Source organism: Rhododendron vialii, chromosome 2a (assembly GCF_030253575.1).
Source record: "Rhododendron vialii isolate Sample 1 chromosome 2a, ASM3025357v1".
Lineage (NCBI taxonomy): Eukaryota > Viridiplantae > Streptophyta > Magnoliopsida > Ericales > Ericaceae > Rhododendron > Rhododendron vialii.
The window spans coordinates 2415354-2433654 of NC_080558.1; the positions used below are offsets into that span (position 1 = coordinate 2415354).

Consider the following 18301-nt stretch of genomic DNA (forward strand, 5'->3'; position numbering starts at 1 on the left):
CAACTGTCTCAACAGTAAAGGCCCAACAGCACAAACGGTGTGATCCTCAATTCAAGCTGGGCCAAGCTCTAAATAAAATGAGCCCACTTCTCATTGGGTCTAAGGATGGACATCGTGTCGTATTGTGTTTATGTCATATCAGAATTCTCTCAATCCTAAAGCGATCCTAACCCGCTAATTTCGTATCAAACTAATATCGTGTTATCGAATCATTTCACAAATTCTCACATCGAGTCGTATCGTGTCATGTTCGTGTTATAATTCTTTCAACCGTAAATTGACATGTGTTAGCTTTTTGTGTTATCCTATTTTATCATATTCGTGTTTCGTGTCAGATCCGCTAACTTCGTATTGAATTCTCGTGTCGGGTTGAAAACTCCGACTCCAAATTGGGCCTACCGACAACCCCCCATACACTGTACCAATTGTTTGTAGTACTTAGTAAAAAATAAATTTCCCACTGCACACAAATCGGAGAGAGAGAGAGAGAGGGGTTTTCCGAAGAGAGAGAGAGTAAAGAGAGTAATTTTCCACGCAACGTTTTAGATAGGGGGTATGCATAATTGCGTATATTGAGCGTTTTATAAATAAATTTCCCCCAAAAATTCTCTAAACTGTAACAACGGCCAGTGCTTTCCCGCCATGGCGATGGCTCAGGTGGAGACACAACCGCAAGGCTCTCTCGTCGACGACGACGGCAAGGACGACTGCTTGGAGAAGGCGAAGACCTTGATTTGTGCTCTCAACCTCCTTTCCCGCAACCTTCCTCTTTCCCAGGACATCTTCGATGCCGTCTCCTCTATCTACGATGATGTGGAGGATGAAGTGGACGACGTCGTCGAGGAACGGGCCGGTGGATCCAATGTCGGTGTCGGCGACAAGGTTGAAAGTCTTTTAACTCTATTCTTTTGAGATTTCTGGTTAATTTAGGGGTGATAAATGAGTCGAACAAGCCGAGCAGTTAGTTTTCAGGTTTAAACATGTTTTAAGCTGTTTATGTGATATGTCGCCTATCGCGGGTAGCTTTGAAATTTTGTAGAGTAGCTTGTTTGAGCTTGGTTTGGAAGAATAGTAGCTTGTTTGAGCTAGGTTTGGAAGGTTAACGAGCTTCCAAAAAAATGTTCGAGCTTGGTTTGTTTAACAAATTGATGGAGGTGCCGGTGAGAAGGTTTCAGTCTTCAAAACAACTTTGGTTGAATTTGGGGCGTTTTATTTTGAGATTTGTCATTATCGATTACGAATCGAATTTGTTACTCAATTAAAGAAAAATTCGTTAGTAGATAGATGAAGTTGAATTAGGTTTGTCTAGAACTACTGAAAAGACAAGGAAAGGCAGGGAATTTGTGGGGGTTAACTCATTTCGTTGAATTTGGGGTTTTTATCTTACAGTTTTGTGGTTACTTCTGTTGATTTGAATTTATTTCGGAATAAAAGAAAATTTCACTGTAGATTCCTGAAACTGAATTAGGTTTGCTTAGAACTATTGAAAAGACTAAGAAAGACAGTGAAATTAGGGAAGGGTGCAATTCTGACAAAAACTTGTCAATTTTCTGTTGGCTTTGCAGAGAAATCAAACAAAGAAAATAATTGACAGTATGTTTGGAACTTGTAGAAAAGAAGAGAAGGGAAAATAATTAAACAAGAATATAGGAGGGAAATTTTACTATGTTTTGATACTTAATAATTCTTCTTAAACCAATTGAGCTAAGAGAGTTCTTTTAATTTTCCCTTCCTTTCTCTTACTTTCCTTAAGTTCCAAACAAATCATAAACAAAATGGGAGGAAAATGGAGAAAAAATTCTACTGTGATTAGTACTCTATTTTGCCATTTTTTTCTTCTCTTTCCTCTTAAATCAAACAATGCAAGGGCAATTTTTTTAAACTTTCCCTTCCTTTCTCCATGTTCCAAACAAAGTAGAGAGGAAAGGAAAGTGAAAAAAGTAAATAGCTTTCTTTTATTTGATTAAAAGTAAATAGCTTTCTTTGTTTGATTATAAGAGGAAAGAGGGAATAAACCAATACATGTACATGACTCAGTTTGGGGACTTATGGTTGGATGTTTATATTCAGAATGGTCTAGGCATTTTGAAAAGAGGAAATTTGATTATAGAACTTGAGGATGCACTGGTGAAACAGCGACCAAATTGCTTGTCTGGTTCTGGACTGACAGAATCAAGGGATAAGCGTTTGCAGAGCCACATCCAGCATCGTTTGGCTGAACTTGAAGGTAACTATTTTCTGTAGAGGACATTTTGTAGAGCCCCTACCCTTGTCTTTATTTTCATTTGGCTTTCACCTTTAAGACTACTTGTCTACTCGTATCGGGAATATATGTATGGTTCTTTGACACGTATGGAATTAATTTTGAACCAGAATTGCCTTCAAGCCGAGGCGAGGACCTGCAGTCAAAGTGCTTGCATGAACTCTATGGACTAAAGGTAAATTTGGGTTTATGTATCAGTTTAACAAGTACCCCTTTTTTTGCTTACCTGCCTGTAAAGCTTTTATTGATCAGAACCAAGTTTGGCCTGAATATTCTGAAATGAAGAAAGATAGAATCTGGTTACATTGTGGTTAACTATGTCACATAGAATCTTCCAAATGCATGTAAGCGCCCCTATTGGCACTCGACGATTGGGTGGGTTGTCTCCTACACCCATGCACAATTTAGACACTTGGATCCTCCAATTTTCATGTTTTTGGGGGAGAAGAAGTTCACATTAGTTAGAGAGCAAACAATTGCAACCTTTCAAATGGATGAGAATATAAATTGGATATTTTTTCTTAGTCCCACTTGATTTCAGTTATACTACTCCATCCGTCCCATTTTGTTAGTCCTATTAGAAAACTCAAAGAACAAAGTGCTTAGATTTCCAAAACTAACCCTCATAAATGTTCAAAAATAATTTTAGAAGTGAGAAGCAAAGGACAATAGTGGAAATCGAAACCAACTTTTTGAAGAGACATGCATTGAATGCATGTCCCCTTAAAAAGTTGGAAATCCCACGAGGGACTAACAAAATGGGACGCAGGGAGTATCATAAAGTGTGATACAATATACAATAGATGGTATCCAGGACGTCCATTTACGCATACCTATCTTTTGGATACAACATACTCCCCTAATGTTTCATTTAGGAAGGTCAACCGCTTGGACCCGTAACAGACACTCAGCTCTGAGTCTATGTAATATCGGAACAATTCTTGCGGGAAATCCTATTTAGCTTCACAAGCTAAGATCAATGCTCTGAGACACAAGCATTTGCTTTCCTGAAATCCTAGAAAACCCCTTATCTACTCCTTGCTTAAGTTCCCTGTGTAAATCCTTTCCTAACCCATCCCATGATCTGGCGTTTTCATTTTTTAAATTAATTCGTAAAAAATGCTTGAAATGTGCATTTGAAAGAAAATCAGATACAACCTGAATAGGTATGAACGTAGTTGGAGTAATTCCTCCAATGGTCACAATCCTGGTACCTCCCTTTCATAGAGCTAAATTGGATGTCTGAATACCATTTGTATCGTTTGTTCATGGATGCTAGGATTCGCCTTTGCTTTTGTATCTTTTATTTATTTTACAGACGGATGACATGGTTTATGTATTAATTCATGCTGCCCTTTTGTCCTGTCAGCTTTCAGAATTGCAGAGCAAGGTTCGGTCTGATGTGAGTTCAGAATACTGGCTTCGCGTGCATTGTGCATATCCTGAGAGCCAGTTGTTTGATTGGGGCATGATGCGATTACGTCGTCCTCTATATGGTGTAGGAGATGCTTTTGACATGGCAGCTGATGATAACCTAAAGAAGAAACGGGATGTTAAGGTCATATGCAGTTTATCTTTATTGATGATATTTTACTTTTCTGACATGATTAATCTTGAGATTATGGAACTTATAGCTTGTGGATGCTATAAATCTCAGGAGCGCAACAGAGATTTTCTTTGCTTTTTTAATTTTGGTTTTTTATAAATCACATCCATGTTTTTAACTGCAAGCATATGATGATTTCAACTTTCAAGTACACTGCTGACATGGTGAAACACCTTCCAGAGGCTGTCAAGGTTGCAAGAGCAGGAAAAGAATCTCGTGGAAACTAGGAAAAGGAAATTTTTTGCAGAATTACTAGATGCTACTCGTGAACTCCAATTGCAAATACAAGCTGCTCAGAGACGACGGAAACAAAGGAATGATGGTGTTCAGGCACGTTTTTTCTGTAATTTTTTGGTTGTTTAAGTTTCATGCATGACCACTTTATGTAAGAACTGGGAAAGGAAAAAAAACCTGGGAGATTGAGTTAGGAATTGCACGGTAATACTATACGGGCATTGGGGACCGAAGGGATCAGTTTTGTGATTTTGAGAGAGAGAGAGAGAGACCTTCATAGAACCTTTGCCATCCTATATTTTTTTTTTTTTCCTTGAGTTGGTAGAATATGGTATAAAGAACCTAAAGTATTTATTTTTTAATAGCTTATGTGGCTAGAATATATTTTCATTACCAGGCATGGCATGGAAGACAAAGGCAGCGCGCTACACGGGCAGAGAAATTGAGATTCCAAGCTCTGAAATCTGATGATCAGGAAGCTTACATGAGAATGGTGGAGGAGAGCAAGAACGAAAGGTTAACAATGCTTCTAGGAAAAACCAATGAGCTCCTAGTTCGTTTGGGAGCTGCTGTTCAACGGCAAAAAGATGCTGGACATGACGGCATTGAACCCTTGAAAGACTCAGATGCTGACTTGCCTGAGTTGCCCGCCTCAAACAGTGAAACCCCTGGGGATTCAATTCCTGAGGAAGATGCTGACATAGTGCATAGTGAATCCAGTCAACCCTTGAAGACGGGGGATCTACTTGAAGGCCAGAGGCAGTATAATTCAGTTATTCATGCAATCGAGGAAATGGTAAATAGTCAAGTCTTAATTACCTGCCTCGTGTAATCGTGTTATTTATGAAAGCTGTTGATTTTTGTTTGCATTTGAATTTATGGCTGTGTAGATTGTATGATCTGAATGTCTAAGTGTAGTTGGGTAATTAAAATGTGTTTTATGAAACAGTCGATATAATAACTTCCCCTCTTGCAAGGTTAAATTGATTATGACCTAATTTGTTGGTTCAAACCGGTTGAGTTTGTTTAACAAATGTCTGACCATACAAAGATGTTTCAGATTCATTGCTAGTCGTACCTTAATTTGCTTCACAAAGTAACCGGCAGTCTGAGGCTTTAAGTTGTTCACTACAAACCATGTCGGCCCAAATTTGCACACCTTATTTACTGGCCATCGTGTTTTTTGAAATTTATGCTAAAGAGGTTGTGTCCCGACAATAGATTTGCAGTTTCACTTGTATGCATTGCTTTATGTGATGTTGTAATGGAAACACATTCAAGTTTGCAACTCTTTAATTTGTTGTTATTTGAACAATCTAGTTGAACTGAACAGTAGGTTCTCAGATCTTGAACTGTTACAGGTAACCGAGCAACCATCAACGCTTCAAGGTGGAGAACTAAGGCCCTACCAAATAGAAGGGCTGCAGTGGATGTTGTCTTTGTTCAATAACAATCTAAATGGAATTTTAGCGGATGAGATGGGGTTAGGAAAAACAATCCAAACCATTGCGTTGATTGCGTATCTTATAGAAAACAAAGGCGTCACTGGACCCCACTTGATTGTGGCTCCGAAGGCTGTGCTACCGAATTGGGTTAATGAATTTTCATCCTGGGCCCCTAGGTATGCACTAGTTTCTTTTCTTTCCTCTATCTGACCGACTAGTGCTTGTGTCCATATTTATTTGTATTGTGCACCCTGCTGAGTTCTCATTCTTATTTAATGCATCGTTTTTTTAACTGACAGTATCATGGCTGTTCTATACGATGGGCGTCTAGATGAAAGAAAGGCAATGAGGGAAGAGTATTCAGGGGAGGGAAAATTCAACGTCCTGATCACCCACTATGATCTTATTATGAGGGACAAAGCATTTCTCAAGAAAATTCACTGGCAATATATGATTGTTGACGAAGGGCATAGGCTAAAAAATCATGAATGTGCTCTTGCAAGGACTCTTGTTTCAGGGTATGCTGCGATCATTTCCTATTTTGTTTGATTCTGATGATCTGGCTATTTTATTCACCAGATCGAGGACTCGGATTTCTGTTTTGCCGAATTCCTTTTATCCCAAACTGTTATGGGCACCCAGTTGGTGTTATAGCGAATAGCTTTTTCCTTTGGTTAATTACTTGACCTTGGCAGTGATACCTCCTGAAGCACACCTCCCTCCAAGTTAGCTAGTTCACAAGAGAGTTTCTGAGGTAAACCAGGGGGTTTCTCCTAGCTCTGCTTGATTGGGTCAGCTACACATATACTGCTATCAGCAACTTAGAAGAGATCTAATGAAATACTGAGCCTTTCGTGTCGGCTGATTGATGGCTGAGTCAATGGACCTTCCTTACAATGTGAATTAAAAAAGTACCTCCTACTTTCATATCCAACCAAACCTTCGTTAGGTTAATGATCTCCTTTTGACCTCAGCTTCATCTTGGTATTACAACTATACAACAACAATGCCCGAGGGAAACAGGGTGGTGAGTGAATTACAAACATTTGTCCAACTTGTGAGTAAAACTCCTGTACTTGTATCGAATCAGCTAGGAAATTTTTATTATCTTGTGATATCAGTATACTTCTAGTTTGATGTGAAGTTCGTTCCTCACCAGAACTACCCGAAGAAACAGAAGGAAAATCAAACAGGATTCTTTTTTCTTCTATTTCACTCTAAATTCTTATTATTCTACTGTATGCAGGTACCGGATTCGACGGAGACTGCTGTTAACTGGTACTCCCATACAGAATAGTTTGCAGGAGTTATGGTCCCTTCTCAATTTTCTCCTACCAAACATTTTTAACTCTGTTCAGAATTTCGAGGAGTGGTTTAATGCGCCCTTTGCGGATAGGTGTGATGTTTCACTAAATGATGAAGAAGAACTATTGATAATTCGCCGTCTGCACCATGTAAGTGAGGGTTTCCAATACCTTCTCTAATTCGTGTTTTCAATCTCCTCTTTTTACTGTATTTTTCTTATTCCCAGGTTATAAGGCCATTCATATTGAGGAGGAAGAAAGATGAGGTGGAGAAGTACCTTCCTGGGAAAACACAAGTCATACTGAAATGTGATATGTCATCATGGCAGAAAGTATACTATCAGCAAGTCACTGATGTGGGGAGGGTTGGACTGGATAGTAGTAAGTTGTTGCTCTCTTCAGACTATGTTCCTGTGTCTCTTAGTCCTCTCCTAGAGGTTTACTGTAAAGACTTGCTTATTTATGGTGATCTTAAATCTTGACTTATACGTCTTTAGTTGTGGGCTAAACCTCAAACTTTCTAGGGATGCATAAAGGCCAATGTATTTTTTTTGCATTTTTTTATCGGAAGAAAATGATTCACATGCAATAAAGCCCAACAACACATACAAAGGACGCCATCCAAAATAGAATGACGAAATCTAGCCGAACAACCCAGAGAGCAGAAGATAAACAACAAAGCACCAAAGTAAGTCTCTTTACATCAAAGACATGAGCCCCATGCTCTCTAACACATATTGCATGGCAGACCAATCGAAGTTGGGTTTAGTGTGGGTCATAGAAGAAAGAGAACAAACCCCCTCTGGATTGTCTAGACTAAATCAAAATAACAATAAGCACCATGGAATCCATACTCAGAGGAACAACCAACAGCAAAAGGAAATAAAAAAGCAGAAAACTAAAATTCTGAGATTCCAAAACAGAGTAAACAATCCCTGAACTGAAACTCTGAGACAGAACCCCTTAAATCATCTCCCTTACCAGCTCCAAAGACCACCTCCTCAACGATTCCGGAGAGAGACGGTGGTTTGGCAGGCTGGCAGCAAGTCAGGACGGTGGCGGAGGTGGGAGGCGGAGACAGTGACGAGAAAGCCGAGGGGTGGTACGGCAACGAAGGTGGGAGTCAGAGGTGTGGCGGCGAGAAAGGCGAAGGGTGAAGGAGGTGAAGGGGTAGAGGAGGTCAGTGGAAAGGTGGGAATTGGAGCTGCAGAGATCAGAGAAAAAGAAAGAAGGAAAAGACTAAATTTCACAAAGGAGGTAGATAACCCTCACAATGGAGGGAGAGAAATCAGTCGGAGGAGTGGGGCTCACAAAACTAAGGAAAACCCTAGGAGAAGAAAGAAGAGAGAGATCTTAGGCCTTCCCTCATAAAGGCCATTGTTTGAACTCAACAATTTAGCTTTGCTTCTATTGGGACTCGAACTTGACTTATTTCAGGAATGCTATGCGTAGGCCATGACTTATCCTTTGAAAAATGTTGTTAACGTAGATATGTGCTTTGGAGGTGTCACTATTTTTTGGCTAATGCATTATCCAGGAGCTGTTTGTTGGTTTTGCTGATTTTATAGTATGTAATGACTGATTTTGTATTGCTTGATTTTGAAAGTTTTGCAAGGTCAAAGCTTTAACATAGCCACAGAATTTTCATAATCTTTTGTAGGAAATATTTAGGTGGGAAAGCAACTTTGATGTTTATTTCAATAGCAAAACTGTGCCTAACCTTTTCTTCTTCCCCTACATCTTTTTTGACGAAACAACAGTTAACACGAACACTCAATAGCTTTTACTTTTATTTCCTCTGTGGCCTGCATCTTTTTAGTTTTGGCAGGGACAGCTATCATTCCATGTGCTTTATCCAATGATCTGATCAATCGTTTAGCAGAAAGAACGGTAAACCAGAGTAGCAACAACAAAGATTAAAAAAAAAAAAAAAGAGTAGCAACAACATGGGCAGTGAGCGGATCGGATACCATGAAAATTCTTTTAGAAGAAAAAAAAAAAAAACACTAATACAGATGCCAAAATTCAGACATATGCCATAAAGTCAACCATGACTGAAGACAGGGTAAACGGGGGAGCTCTTGCTCCAGTTGGAGTTTTTCAGACCTTTGACTCTTACAAGATCAATCTGGCAAGCTGGTTGGGAAGGGGTGATTAGCATAGCAGAGAAAAGAATCGCTGAGAGATTGATTCTACTATTTGGTCAGGATGAATGAGTGGCTGTGAAGCATGCTCCGGAGGAGATTGACCCTTCCCCAAGTCAGTCCAGTCAGAAAGGGGAGGGCCCGCTGTTTTTCTTTTTCTTTTTTCTTCCTGTTGCATGCTGTTGTTATGCTCGAGTATGTCACCTTCTTTCTCATCAGCTTTAATGAACAATTGTTGAGATAGAGAAAATCAGCATATCCCTTAACTTGTTACTTCTAATTTGCAGGATCTGGGAAATCCAAGAGTCTACAAAACCTCACTATGCAGCTCAGGAAGTGTTGTAATCACCCATATCTATTTGTTGGAGAATATAATGTTTGGCGCAAGGAGGAGATTGTTAGAGCATCAGGGAAATTTGAGCTACTTGATCGGTTGCTCCCCAAACTTCACAAAGCGGGCCACAGAGTTCTCCTTTTCTCCCAGATGACCCGTCTTATGGACATTCTTGAGATTTATTTACAGCTTCATGATTTTAAGTATCTTAGACTTGATGGATCAACTAAAACCGAGGAAAGAGGAACTTTACTAAAGCAATTCAACGCCCCTGATTCTCCTTTCTTCATGTTTCTTCTGAGCACTCGTGCTGGGGGTCTTGGTCTGAACTTGCAAACGGCTGATACAGTGATAATATTTGACAGTGACTGGAACCCTCAGATGGACCAACAGGCTGAGGATAGAGCCCACCGGATTGGGCAGAAGAAGGAAGTTAGGGTTTTTGTTTTGGTTAGTGTTGGATCAATTGAAGAGGTAATCTTAGAACGCGCAAAGCAAAAGAAGGGAATCGATGCTAAGGTCATCCAGGCTGGACTGTTCAATACAACCTCCACAGGTTTGTCCTTGTGTATGAATTCTTGTGCTTATTTTGAAATATTTATTTCATGCTCAATTTCTTAGGTTCAGCAAGGGAATTTATACAGAAAATGAGCAGAAATGATTCACGTCAGCCGGCATAATCCATTAGAGTTCTGGACTTCCCACTCCCATGATGCATAGGCATCGGATTGCATCTTGTTCCTTTAATTTTATTTAATTATGTTTCCTAGAGACATCAATCTAGTAGACAATTCAAAAGGTGCTGGTGTGAATGCGAGATTTTACATCTTTGGTGGGTCTTTGCCCGTTTAACGCCACTTTGCTTGCCTTCTTACGTAACTGCTTCATCTATTCTGTAGTGGTTTTGTAAAACCTCTCACACAAAAACAAATGCACACAGGCAAAAGATGGGAAATTTACAATGAAGCAATCTCCCTCTTCATCTAATAACTGATTAGGAGATATTTACTGTAGTTCAACTTTTTTGTTTGTGCAGCTCAGGACAGAAGAGAGATGTTGAAAGAGATCATGCACAGAGGCACTAGCTCACTTGGAACAGACGTACCAAGCGAAAGAGAAATCAATCGTCTTGCGGCACGTTCTGAGGAGGAATTCTGGCTCTTTGAGAAAATGGACGAGGAGAGAAGGCGCAAGGAGAATTACAGATCGCGTCTAATGGAAGAGCACGAGGTCCCAGAATGGGCATACACCACGCCAGATAATAAAGAAAGTAAGGGGAAAGGTTTTGATTACGAAAGTAAAAATCTCAGTGGAAAGCGAAAAAGGAAAGAGGTGGTCTATATGGATGCAATTAGTGATACACAGTGGATGAAGAATGCTGAAAACGGACTAGACATGACGAGGAATTCTGTTAGAGAAAAGAGGAGGGAGATTCTTGTTCGTGGCATTGGAAATGAAGTTGCGAGTAATAGTCAAGTGGGGAAGAAGAAAGTAAGGGTAGTGAAGATTGAGAATCTGAAGCATGAGAATGTGTCAATGGTGAGCAAGGGAACGACTGAAGATACCCTTAGTTTGAACTCAAACAAATCAAATATCGAGGTGGAATTTTCCCAGAAAACGGAAGAAGGGGAACGCAATGTGTTGTTGTGGAAGGTTCACAAAAGGAAGAGATCAAGGTTAGTGTCCTGAATTGTGGTATTACAAGTGGATAGATGCGATCGAAATGGCTGGTGAAAAAACGCCATATTTTGAAGGGATTTGGTTATCTCATCCCCTTCCAAACCTTCATGTTGTAAAATTATTAGTAGCACATAGTGTTCTCTGTGGGACATTCGTTGGTAACCTATACAATGTGACGATTTAAAATGCCGTAGCCATTTACATTTGCTCTGGTAGTACAGAGATTGTTTGTAGCCAAAAACATGTATAATCAGCGCATGCATAGAATGCAGCTGTGCTTTTGTTTGCCCCATTCATAGTTGGAGTGTAATAGGCTAACAACCAGTATAACTGAATGCACTATAGTTTGTCGCAAGACTGGATTTGTTGTTTCTCCAAAAACTCATAGTTGGAGTGTAATAGGCTAACAACCAGTATAACTGCACTATAGTTTGTCGCGAGACTGGATTTGTTGTTTCTCCAAAAACATTAGAGTTGGATGCTTCTACATTCACAAATCCCACTGAAAGCAGAAACCTCCTGCAGTGAATGCAAGCAAGCGAAAAAATCGAAATCTGTCCAACAGCCAGCAAACGGCGCAGTTGAAAGGGCAAACAATGGTTTTCCTAAGGGTAGGGAAATTGCAGTCATCCAAATGAGCTGTGCTATGTGCACAGACTGCTGTGCACAGCAGCCGTTTTCTCCCGCCTCGGGTCGCACAAATATGAGCGGCTCCGATCATCTTTGTGCGACCCGAGGCGGGAGAAAACGGCTGCTGTGCACAGCTGGTGTGCACAGCTTGCTGTGCACGAATCATTTCTGCATCCAAATCAACTGGTGGAAGGGTTATGTAGAAGGAAAAATTAGGACGGCTACTATATATGACTGTCCTGACAACCAGGGGCTTTAGAAAGCCTTCGGGTTTGATGTTCAACATTTGCTGGGATATTATCTATTGTTGTGTGATTGGTCAATCTACACAGGCTTTGTTCCGACTTTAGCCGGACCTCCTGATAGTGCATCAGTATCAGTCTCCTGGATTAGTCGGTTAGCTCGAAGTTTGTGGTTGGTTTTAGTGGAGTCCCTGATCCGATTGGGGCCTATATCATTGTTTGAATCCATCAAAAATTGATGGATACCCGAGAATGTCAGTTGACATGATAAATGGAGTCCCTGATCCGATTGGGGCCTATATCATTGTTAAATGCTTGATGAACATTGGTAAGAAGAGAGATTGTGCCCTACAGCCTACATTACTGAACAGAGGTCACTTCTTCGATCAGATTGATCAAACTGATTTTTATACGAATAGTATAAAACAGATGGTTGAAGTCTTAAATTACAAGAATCATCTAAAATATGCATTTAGGTATCCAATCATCAAATTAGGCATGTACATTGGCCACCCTTTACATGATAATCAACCTCTATCATGGAGTAAAGTTTGTCACTGAAGTAGGAGTAGGTTTTTTCTACTCTTTATTGTAATGAGATTTAGGCAACCTCCAAAGTTATTTTGCGCTAGTTGCATCAAAGCCATGATGAAGAATATGGTTACAAACACCATACAATGCAGTGCAAAGAAACAAATTAGAATGGTATCTTTGCGGCAGATTAAAACTGTGGGGATACGAAAATGGAACATGAGAGAGAGAGAGAGAGAGAGAGTGTTCCAAGCTGTTAATGTATCCTGAAACAAAAGCATCTCTGGTACAAATTTTAAACAAACTAAAGCATGAAATCATAAAAGGCAACCTAAATGGCAAGGAAAAATGATGCCATCGAACCGCCTAACCTACTGATAGAACAACAGCTCCTCAGATTCTGCTGAAGGTAATTAAACCAACCCTGCTAAGATTGAACAATGCAGTCAATCCAAAATAGCATATAAAGAAAATATAGTACTTAATTCCCAAAGGTTAGTGATATGGGAACTTAACACGATACCTGACACGACAGAAACCTCTACTCCTCAGAGTTAACATCAAGGTTCTTCAGTTTCGATTCCAATTCATCCTCATCGCCCTCATCCTCGTCTGCAGAATTCTTCTCGTCATCATCCTCATCATCATCCACTCCATCAGGATCATTATCGTCCAATGACCCAAGCAAATCTGGAGAACCCTTAAACATACCCTTCAACTCATCAACTCCTTCTTCGGAGATGAAATTTTCATTTAAGTTCAGTAACTTAAACTCAGGCTTTTCCACCACAGCCTGAGCCAGAACCCTAGCCCCAGCCCTCCTTATTAAGTTGTTACTCATATCAACTTCCTTCAATTGACCCTGGCTTTCTTCCACAGCCCTACCAATTCGAATTGCACCTTCATCCTTGAGTTTATTTTCCGCCAAATTCAATTTGGTGAGGAACTTCTTCGCAGCTATACATTCAGCTAAACTAAGAGCACCTTTGGCTGTTATATCATTTCCGGCCATTTCCAAGACCTCAAGCGAGGGGGCCGAGTCTTTTAGAGCATTGGCTATAGCATTTGTCGCCTCATCTTCTAAATTCAAATAGCTCAGGTAAACCTCGGTAAGATTCGCATGGTTTAAAAGAGCTTTACTCAGGACCAATCCAGCTTCTACACCAAACATATTGTCCCTCAAATCAAGCTTCTTCAAATGGGCACATTTCCCAAGCGCTTCAGACAAAGCAATTGCCCCTACAGAGTCTACCCTTGTAGAGGAGCATCGGAAATCCTCTAGAAGGGGAGAGCGCTTCACGATTTCAGAGATAGCAACAGCCCCTTCATCTCCAGTCATGTTATTATGAAATTGCAGTACCCTAAGCTTCTCTGTGGATGGAATTAATTCACAAACAGCCCGTGCAGCTTCCTCCGAAATGCCATCATTCATTAGGTATAACTCCTCCAAGCTACTCTGCGATTTTAGGAGTTTCCCAAATGCTCTAACACCCTTTTCACCCAAAGCATTGCTTGAAAGGTCAAGAGACCTCAAAAGGGAACCTTCCAAAGCTGCTGAGAAGATATTCATGACATTAAGAGCTTCTTCCTCTGGTCTTCCTGCAATAAAATCAGACAGGTCAACTTCCTGTAGTTGACCCTTGAGAGAGAGCAAGATGGGCTCCGCTATACGGGCTGCATCCAGGCCAAAGCTTCTATTGCTGAAGCATATCTTGGTGTAAGAGTTTCCTGGCTCCTTTAACGGGCTTAAAAGCTCTTGAGCCTCCTCCGCTCCAATGAAGGCCCGCAGGCCCTTGGATATATCAAAAAAGGTTTCATGGGGACCTGGAATTTTCTCAGCTTTTACCAACTCCCCATTCTCTTTAGTTCTGGGGCCCCTTTTGAGAACTTCCAAAATGAGCTTACTGCATTCCTTGGCATAAAGCTGCACTGCAGAACTTCCATCACCATCAGGCTCCTTCTCATAGTGTTCACTTGCAGAGGCGAAAGCTGCATCTTCAATTTCTTTGGCATTCTCTCCAGCCTCTTCCTTGTTCAGGCTACCATATTTCTGAGTGAAAAGGGATTGACTGGAAAGATTGTTGGTGATTCGTTCCACAAGCATTAATCGTGTGTTCTGGCTTGGGGGCCACAATTTGATTGAAAACGGACGGCGTTCTGAATTCGGTGTTGTGGTGTCCATGAGAGCAAGAAGTTGAAATGAAGACTGCATATTGGTGGATTAAAAAAACGTTCAACTGTTTTTTACATTAAACTCCACGAAGTACACAAGACAAATGCAAAAAAAGAAAAAAAGAAAAAAACCAATCAAAAGAGATCCAACCAATTAGACTATGATCTCAAACATATGATCAATGGTTGACTTAAAGCCCATAATTTGTGCACAGTGAACATCGTAATCATTTCCAAGGTGCCTAAACACACTTTGAACAATCTTAAAGGGACATAGATGACAACAGCCAGTGATGTATTTGTCATTGTTACCATCCCTACAACGAAATGAAATATGATGGCTCTCGAAGAACATGATAGTATGTAGAAGTTGTGACTGTGACGTGGAAAGAAACTTTAAGTAACAACATTTGTGAACATCATTGAAGGAGAGGATAATGCTTCATCTACATTTTTTGTAAAAATAACATGTCGGACAAGTTGCTCACCGAACTTGTAGGCAATGTCCCCGCTAACTTTGGAACAGGTTTGTGGTATGTACAAGTATGATTGATGATTAGGTAGTGGCATGACAAACGAATCATCTACATAATGTACTGGTCACAGGAAGAAATTTGGGAGTCCAAAAAAATATAATATATATATATATTTAGAATACTCTCCATCAAATTTGTTTATTTGAACCTTTGTTACTAAAAACCTGGGAGGAAAAGGGAAAAGAAATAGCACCACGAAAGGTCTACCATTTGTTGGGACTACTGATCAATTGATAAGATTACTACGTAATGGTTTCAACATCAGGTAATAAGGCCAATACCTCTTGACACCAAAGTTGCAACAAGAAAAAGACACCTAAAGGAGTGACAAACAGAAGTTGCAGCCAACATCTCAAACAGTTGGTTCTGACTGAATGTCTTTAGTCTGTTCAGAACTTGGGTGAGAAGACATTAAACATCTTTATAAAATCATTTGGTAAAATGTACCACGGTGAGAAAAAGAAAGATGCAGAAGAAGAGGAAATTTCCAATCCACTTTGCTTTCACTACATTCGGAGAAAGTTGCGAGCAAACTGAATGATGACAGGTATTCTACACAGATCCGTTTCCCAACTTATCTCCATCTTCCTCCGCAAGCACACACACACGAGAAAATAAAGACAACTTTTCACTCCATTCATTATTTCCTTTTCTCATCACTATTAGGCGATTAAAAAAAAACTTTACAGCCATGAGCCAGATGAAGTGAATCACACAATAGTTTTTACACGGTAGGCCGGTAGCCAAACTTCATCCCACCTTCTAGTTGTTATATGCAAAATGTGATATATAAAAGATTTCTATAACAAAAAAAAAAGGGGGGACAGCAAAAATTGGTGTTAAATATGCCTACCTACCCTGACTACATTTTGAAAAACATAAATCCCCTCAATCTATTTTACCAAATTAGTCACAATCTGTAGCCAATATAGTAATAGAGACACAAACATACAAGTCATTATAAACAAACTTGAGAAAAGGAAACCAAAATACACACAAATATAAAGCTCTTATCTTTAAAGCTTGGACAAGATCTAAGACTAATTAAAAGGGATGTATGTAACAGGAAAACATCAATAGTAAGACAAGGACGCATTTACTAGCAAAGAGCCCACAACTACCATAAAGACTCAAACTTTGGACACAAAACCTGAAGATCGGCGACTAAACAGTTGTGTAAGATGAAAAACACGAAACCCTAAAAATCCAAACATAAGCATTGCGAAGAAAAGATGAATGTACCCGTTTGTTTGTCTAACTCTTCCGAAAAATCCAGACCCCGGAAAGGAGAAGGACCGTTTTCGCTGGATAATCACTCAACAGGTACAATGTCGAAGGAGAGAGAGAGAGAGAGAGAGAGAAAAAATAATGAAAATGAGTGAGCGAAACAGTAGTAGGGTTTCGGTTTAGGGGCCGTTCCACTTTTGTGGAAGGAGGAGTTTTTGAAAAACAACAGTGTTACTTGCACACATCATGTACGTGCATTTTTTTGGGGCCTATATTAGGGTTTCATAAAATAATGCGAACCGCTCATCTTTTTTAAAATATTTTTTAGAGAGTTCCTGTAAAAAATCAGCTCCAACGGATATTGGTAAGAGTTTTCTCAGAAATCGTAGAGTAAAACAGAATGATTCGCCTTATAATTTCTGAGAAAGCCCTTACCGATATCCGTTGGAGTTGATTTTTTACGGGAACCCTCCAAAAAATATTTTTAAAAAAAAAAACGGTTTGGATTATTTTGTGGGACCCCGATATGAGCCCCACAAAAATGTATGTGTATGATATGTGCACAAAAATCTGTGTGGGAATCATTCAAAATAGGCAATTTTAAACTCAAAAATTATGTGTTTACGAAAATAATTTTTTACTAATATGAATCTTGTTTGATAGATCTCATTAAGATCTTTTAAACAGTGTAAATAAAATTAAAATATATATTTTTCATTTTTATTATATTTGAATTTGGAATTACCTTCATTTAAAAAATAAAATATTTTTTTTAAAAAGTGAAACACCACCTAAACTTATTTTATATGTACGGTAATGTACCAAAGTTTGCAGTTCTTATTACGTACTAGGGTTTTGGAACATAACCTTTGAGTAGAACAATTCGTTGTCACTCTTCCAGTCCGGTCTCAATTCTCACGAGTTTTAATAATTTGTGGTGTTTTCAAAAATCGCTTTCACACTCAATTGCTCGCTTCCGCTCGTGCTCACTCACACCAGTCACATAGGTTATGTGAGCTAGCGGGAGTAGTTCACAAAATCCAATTGATCACTTGTGGACAACTCCGTCATATGTCTAATGTTCGTGATCGAATTGCCAAACAAATTTGGGCTAGCATGAATCGTAGTGGATGATACCACTGCAAATGTAGTTATCATTATTTAAAACTATGTTACCCTTATTTAAGGTTTGAGCTCAAAGTGAATATCATTTGTATGCGATTGATGGATTTGAGTTTTGGTTTAAGTAAACATGTTTCTTGTTTTTGTTAATTGTTTGTATGTGGAACTTTTTTCTTTTATTTCTTCTAATTTCATTCAATTTGAAGAATAAAAACAAAAACAAAAATGATACTACCACACATGTTTGTGTTTTCAATTTTTGTTGTTTTCAAAAAGATTATTACCAAACATGTTTCTTGTTTTTGTTTTTATGAAAATATAAACCTATTTCTATTTCTATTTTTTTTTTAAATTGAGAACTGAAAAGATTACCAAACACACCCGAAATATTCAACTTTCCTTTAGAATTTAGCCTTAAAAAATAATTCTAGACCTGTACAAATATTTGGATCATATGTATCAAAATGAATTTTACAATCGAGTAGTATTGGAGTTTAAACTGAACAATAAATTTTGATACGCTTTCTCACTATTTTGAAATAAGTTTACTTATGTTTAATCTCTTCGTAAAAGCTTTTTTTTTTGGAACGGCAATCTCTTCGTAAAAGTTGAGTACAAAATTATGTGTCCAGCCAATAATTTTATTTATAACTATTTTAAATAAATATTTATTTTTTATAAATTAAAAGCGATATATTGTGAAATAATGACTTGTTCGTAAGACAGAAAATAGGTACTTCAAGACCCAAATATTTTTTTCTAGTAGGAGTATTGTTTTTCTTCCTTTCCCATGGATTGAAAAGGTGCATCGGTGAAGGTTTGGCAAGTTTT

At 39.0% G+C, this 18301-nt stretch overlaps 2 protein-coding genes across 2 annotated transcripts; one reads left to right on the forward strand and one right to left on the reverse strand.

Annotated features, from left to right (window-relative positions):
* The first annotated feature begins 465 nt into the window (after positions 1-465).
* LOC131310086 (probable ATP-dependent DNA helicase CHR12) lies at positions 466-11391 on the forward strand. Its single transcript, XM_058336896.1, has 12 exons — positions 466-882; positions 2071-2227; positions 2374-2438; positions 3633-3821; positions 4050-4199; positions 4501-4899; positions 5465-5724; positions 5848-6066; positions 6795-7002; positions 7080-7233; positions 9284-9886; positions 10367-11391. The coding sequence occupies exons 1-12, from the start codon at positions 643-645 to the stop codon at positions 11017-11019; spliced, it is 3297 nt and encodes a 1098-aa protein (XP_058192879.1). The 5' UTR covers positions 466-642; the 3' UTR covers positions 11020-11391.
* A 1266-nt stretch (positions 11392-12657) lies between these two features.
* LOC131310092 (RAN GTPase-activating protein 2) lies at positions 12658-16504 on the reverse strand. The gene is made up of 3 exons (XM_058336906.1): positions 16364-16504; positions 12937-14619; positions 12658-12837 (listed from the first exon to the last, which is right to left on the reverse strand). The coding sequence occupies exon 2, from the start codon at positions 14593-14595 to the stop codon at positions 12955-12957; it is 1641 nt and encodes a 546-aa protein (XP_058192889.1). The 5' UTR covers positions 14596-14619; positions 16364-16504; the 3' UTR covers positions 12658-12837; positions 12937-12954.
* Between the last annotated feature and the right edge of the window lie 1797 nt (positions 16505-18301).

What these genes read in the sequence shown, in the direction of transcription:
- LOC131310086 (XM_058336896.1), top strand. Translation starts at nt 643, where the DNA reads ATGGCGATGGCTCAGGTGGAGACACAACCGCAAGGCTCTCTCGTCGAC. An exon ending in TCGTTTGGCTGAACTTGAAG is followed by an intron (nt 2,228 to 2,373) that starts GTAACTATTTTC and finishes ATTTTGAACCAG; the next exon opens with AATTGCCTTCAAGCCGAGGC. An exon ending in GCAAGGACTCTTGTTTCAGG is followed by an intron (nt 6,067 to 6,794) that starts GTATGCTGCGAT and finishes TACTGTATGCAG; the next exon opens with GTACCGGATTCGACGGAGAC.
- LOC131310092 (XM_058336906.1), bottom strand. Translation starts at nt 14,595, where the DNA reads ATGGACACCACAACACCGAATTCAGAACGCCGTCCGTTTTCAATCAAA.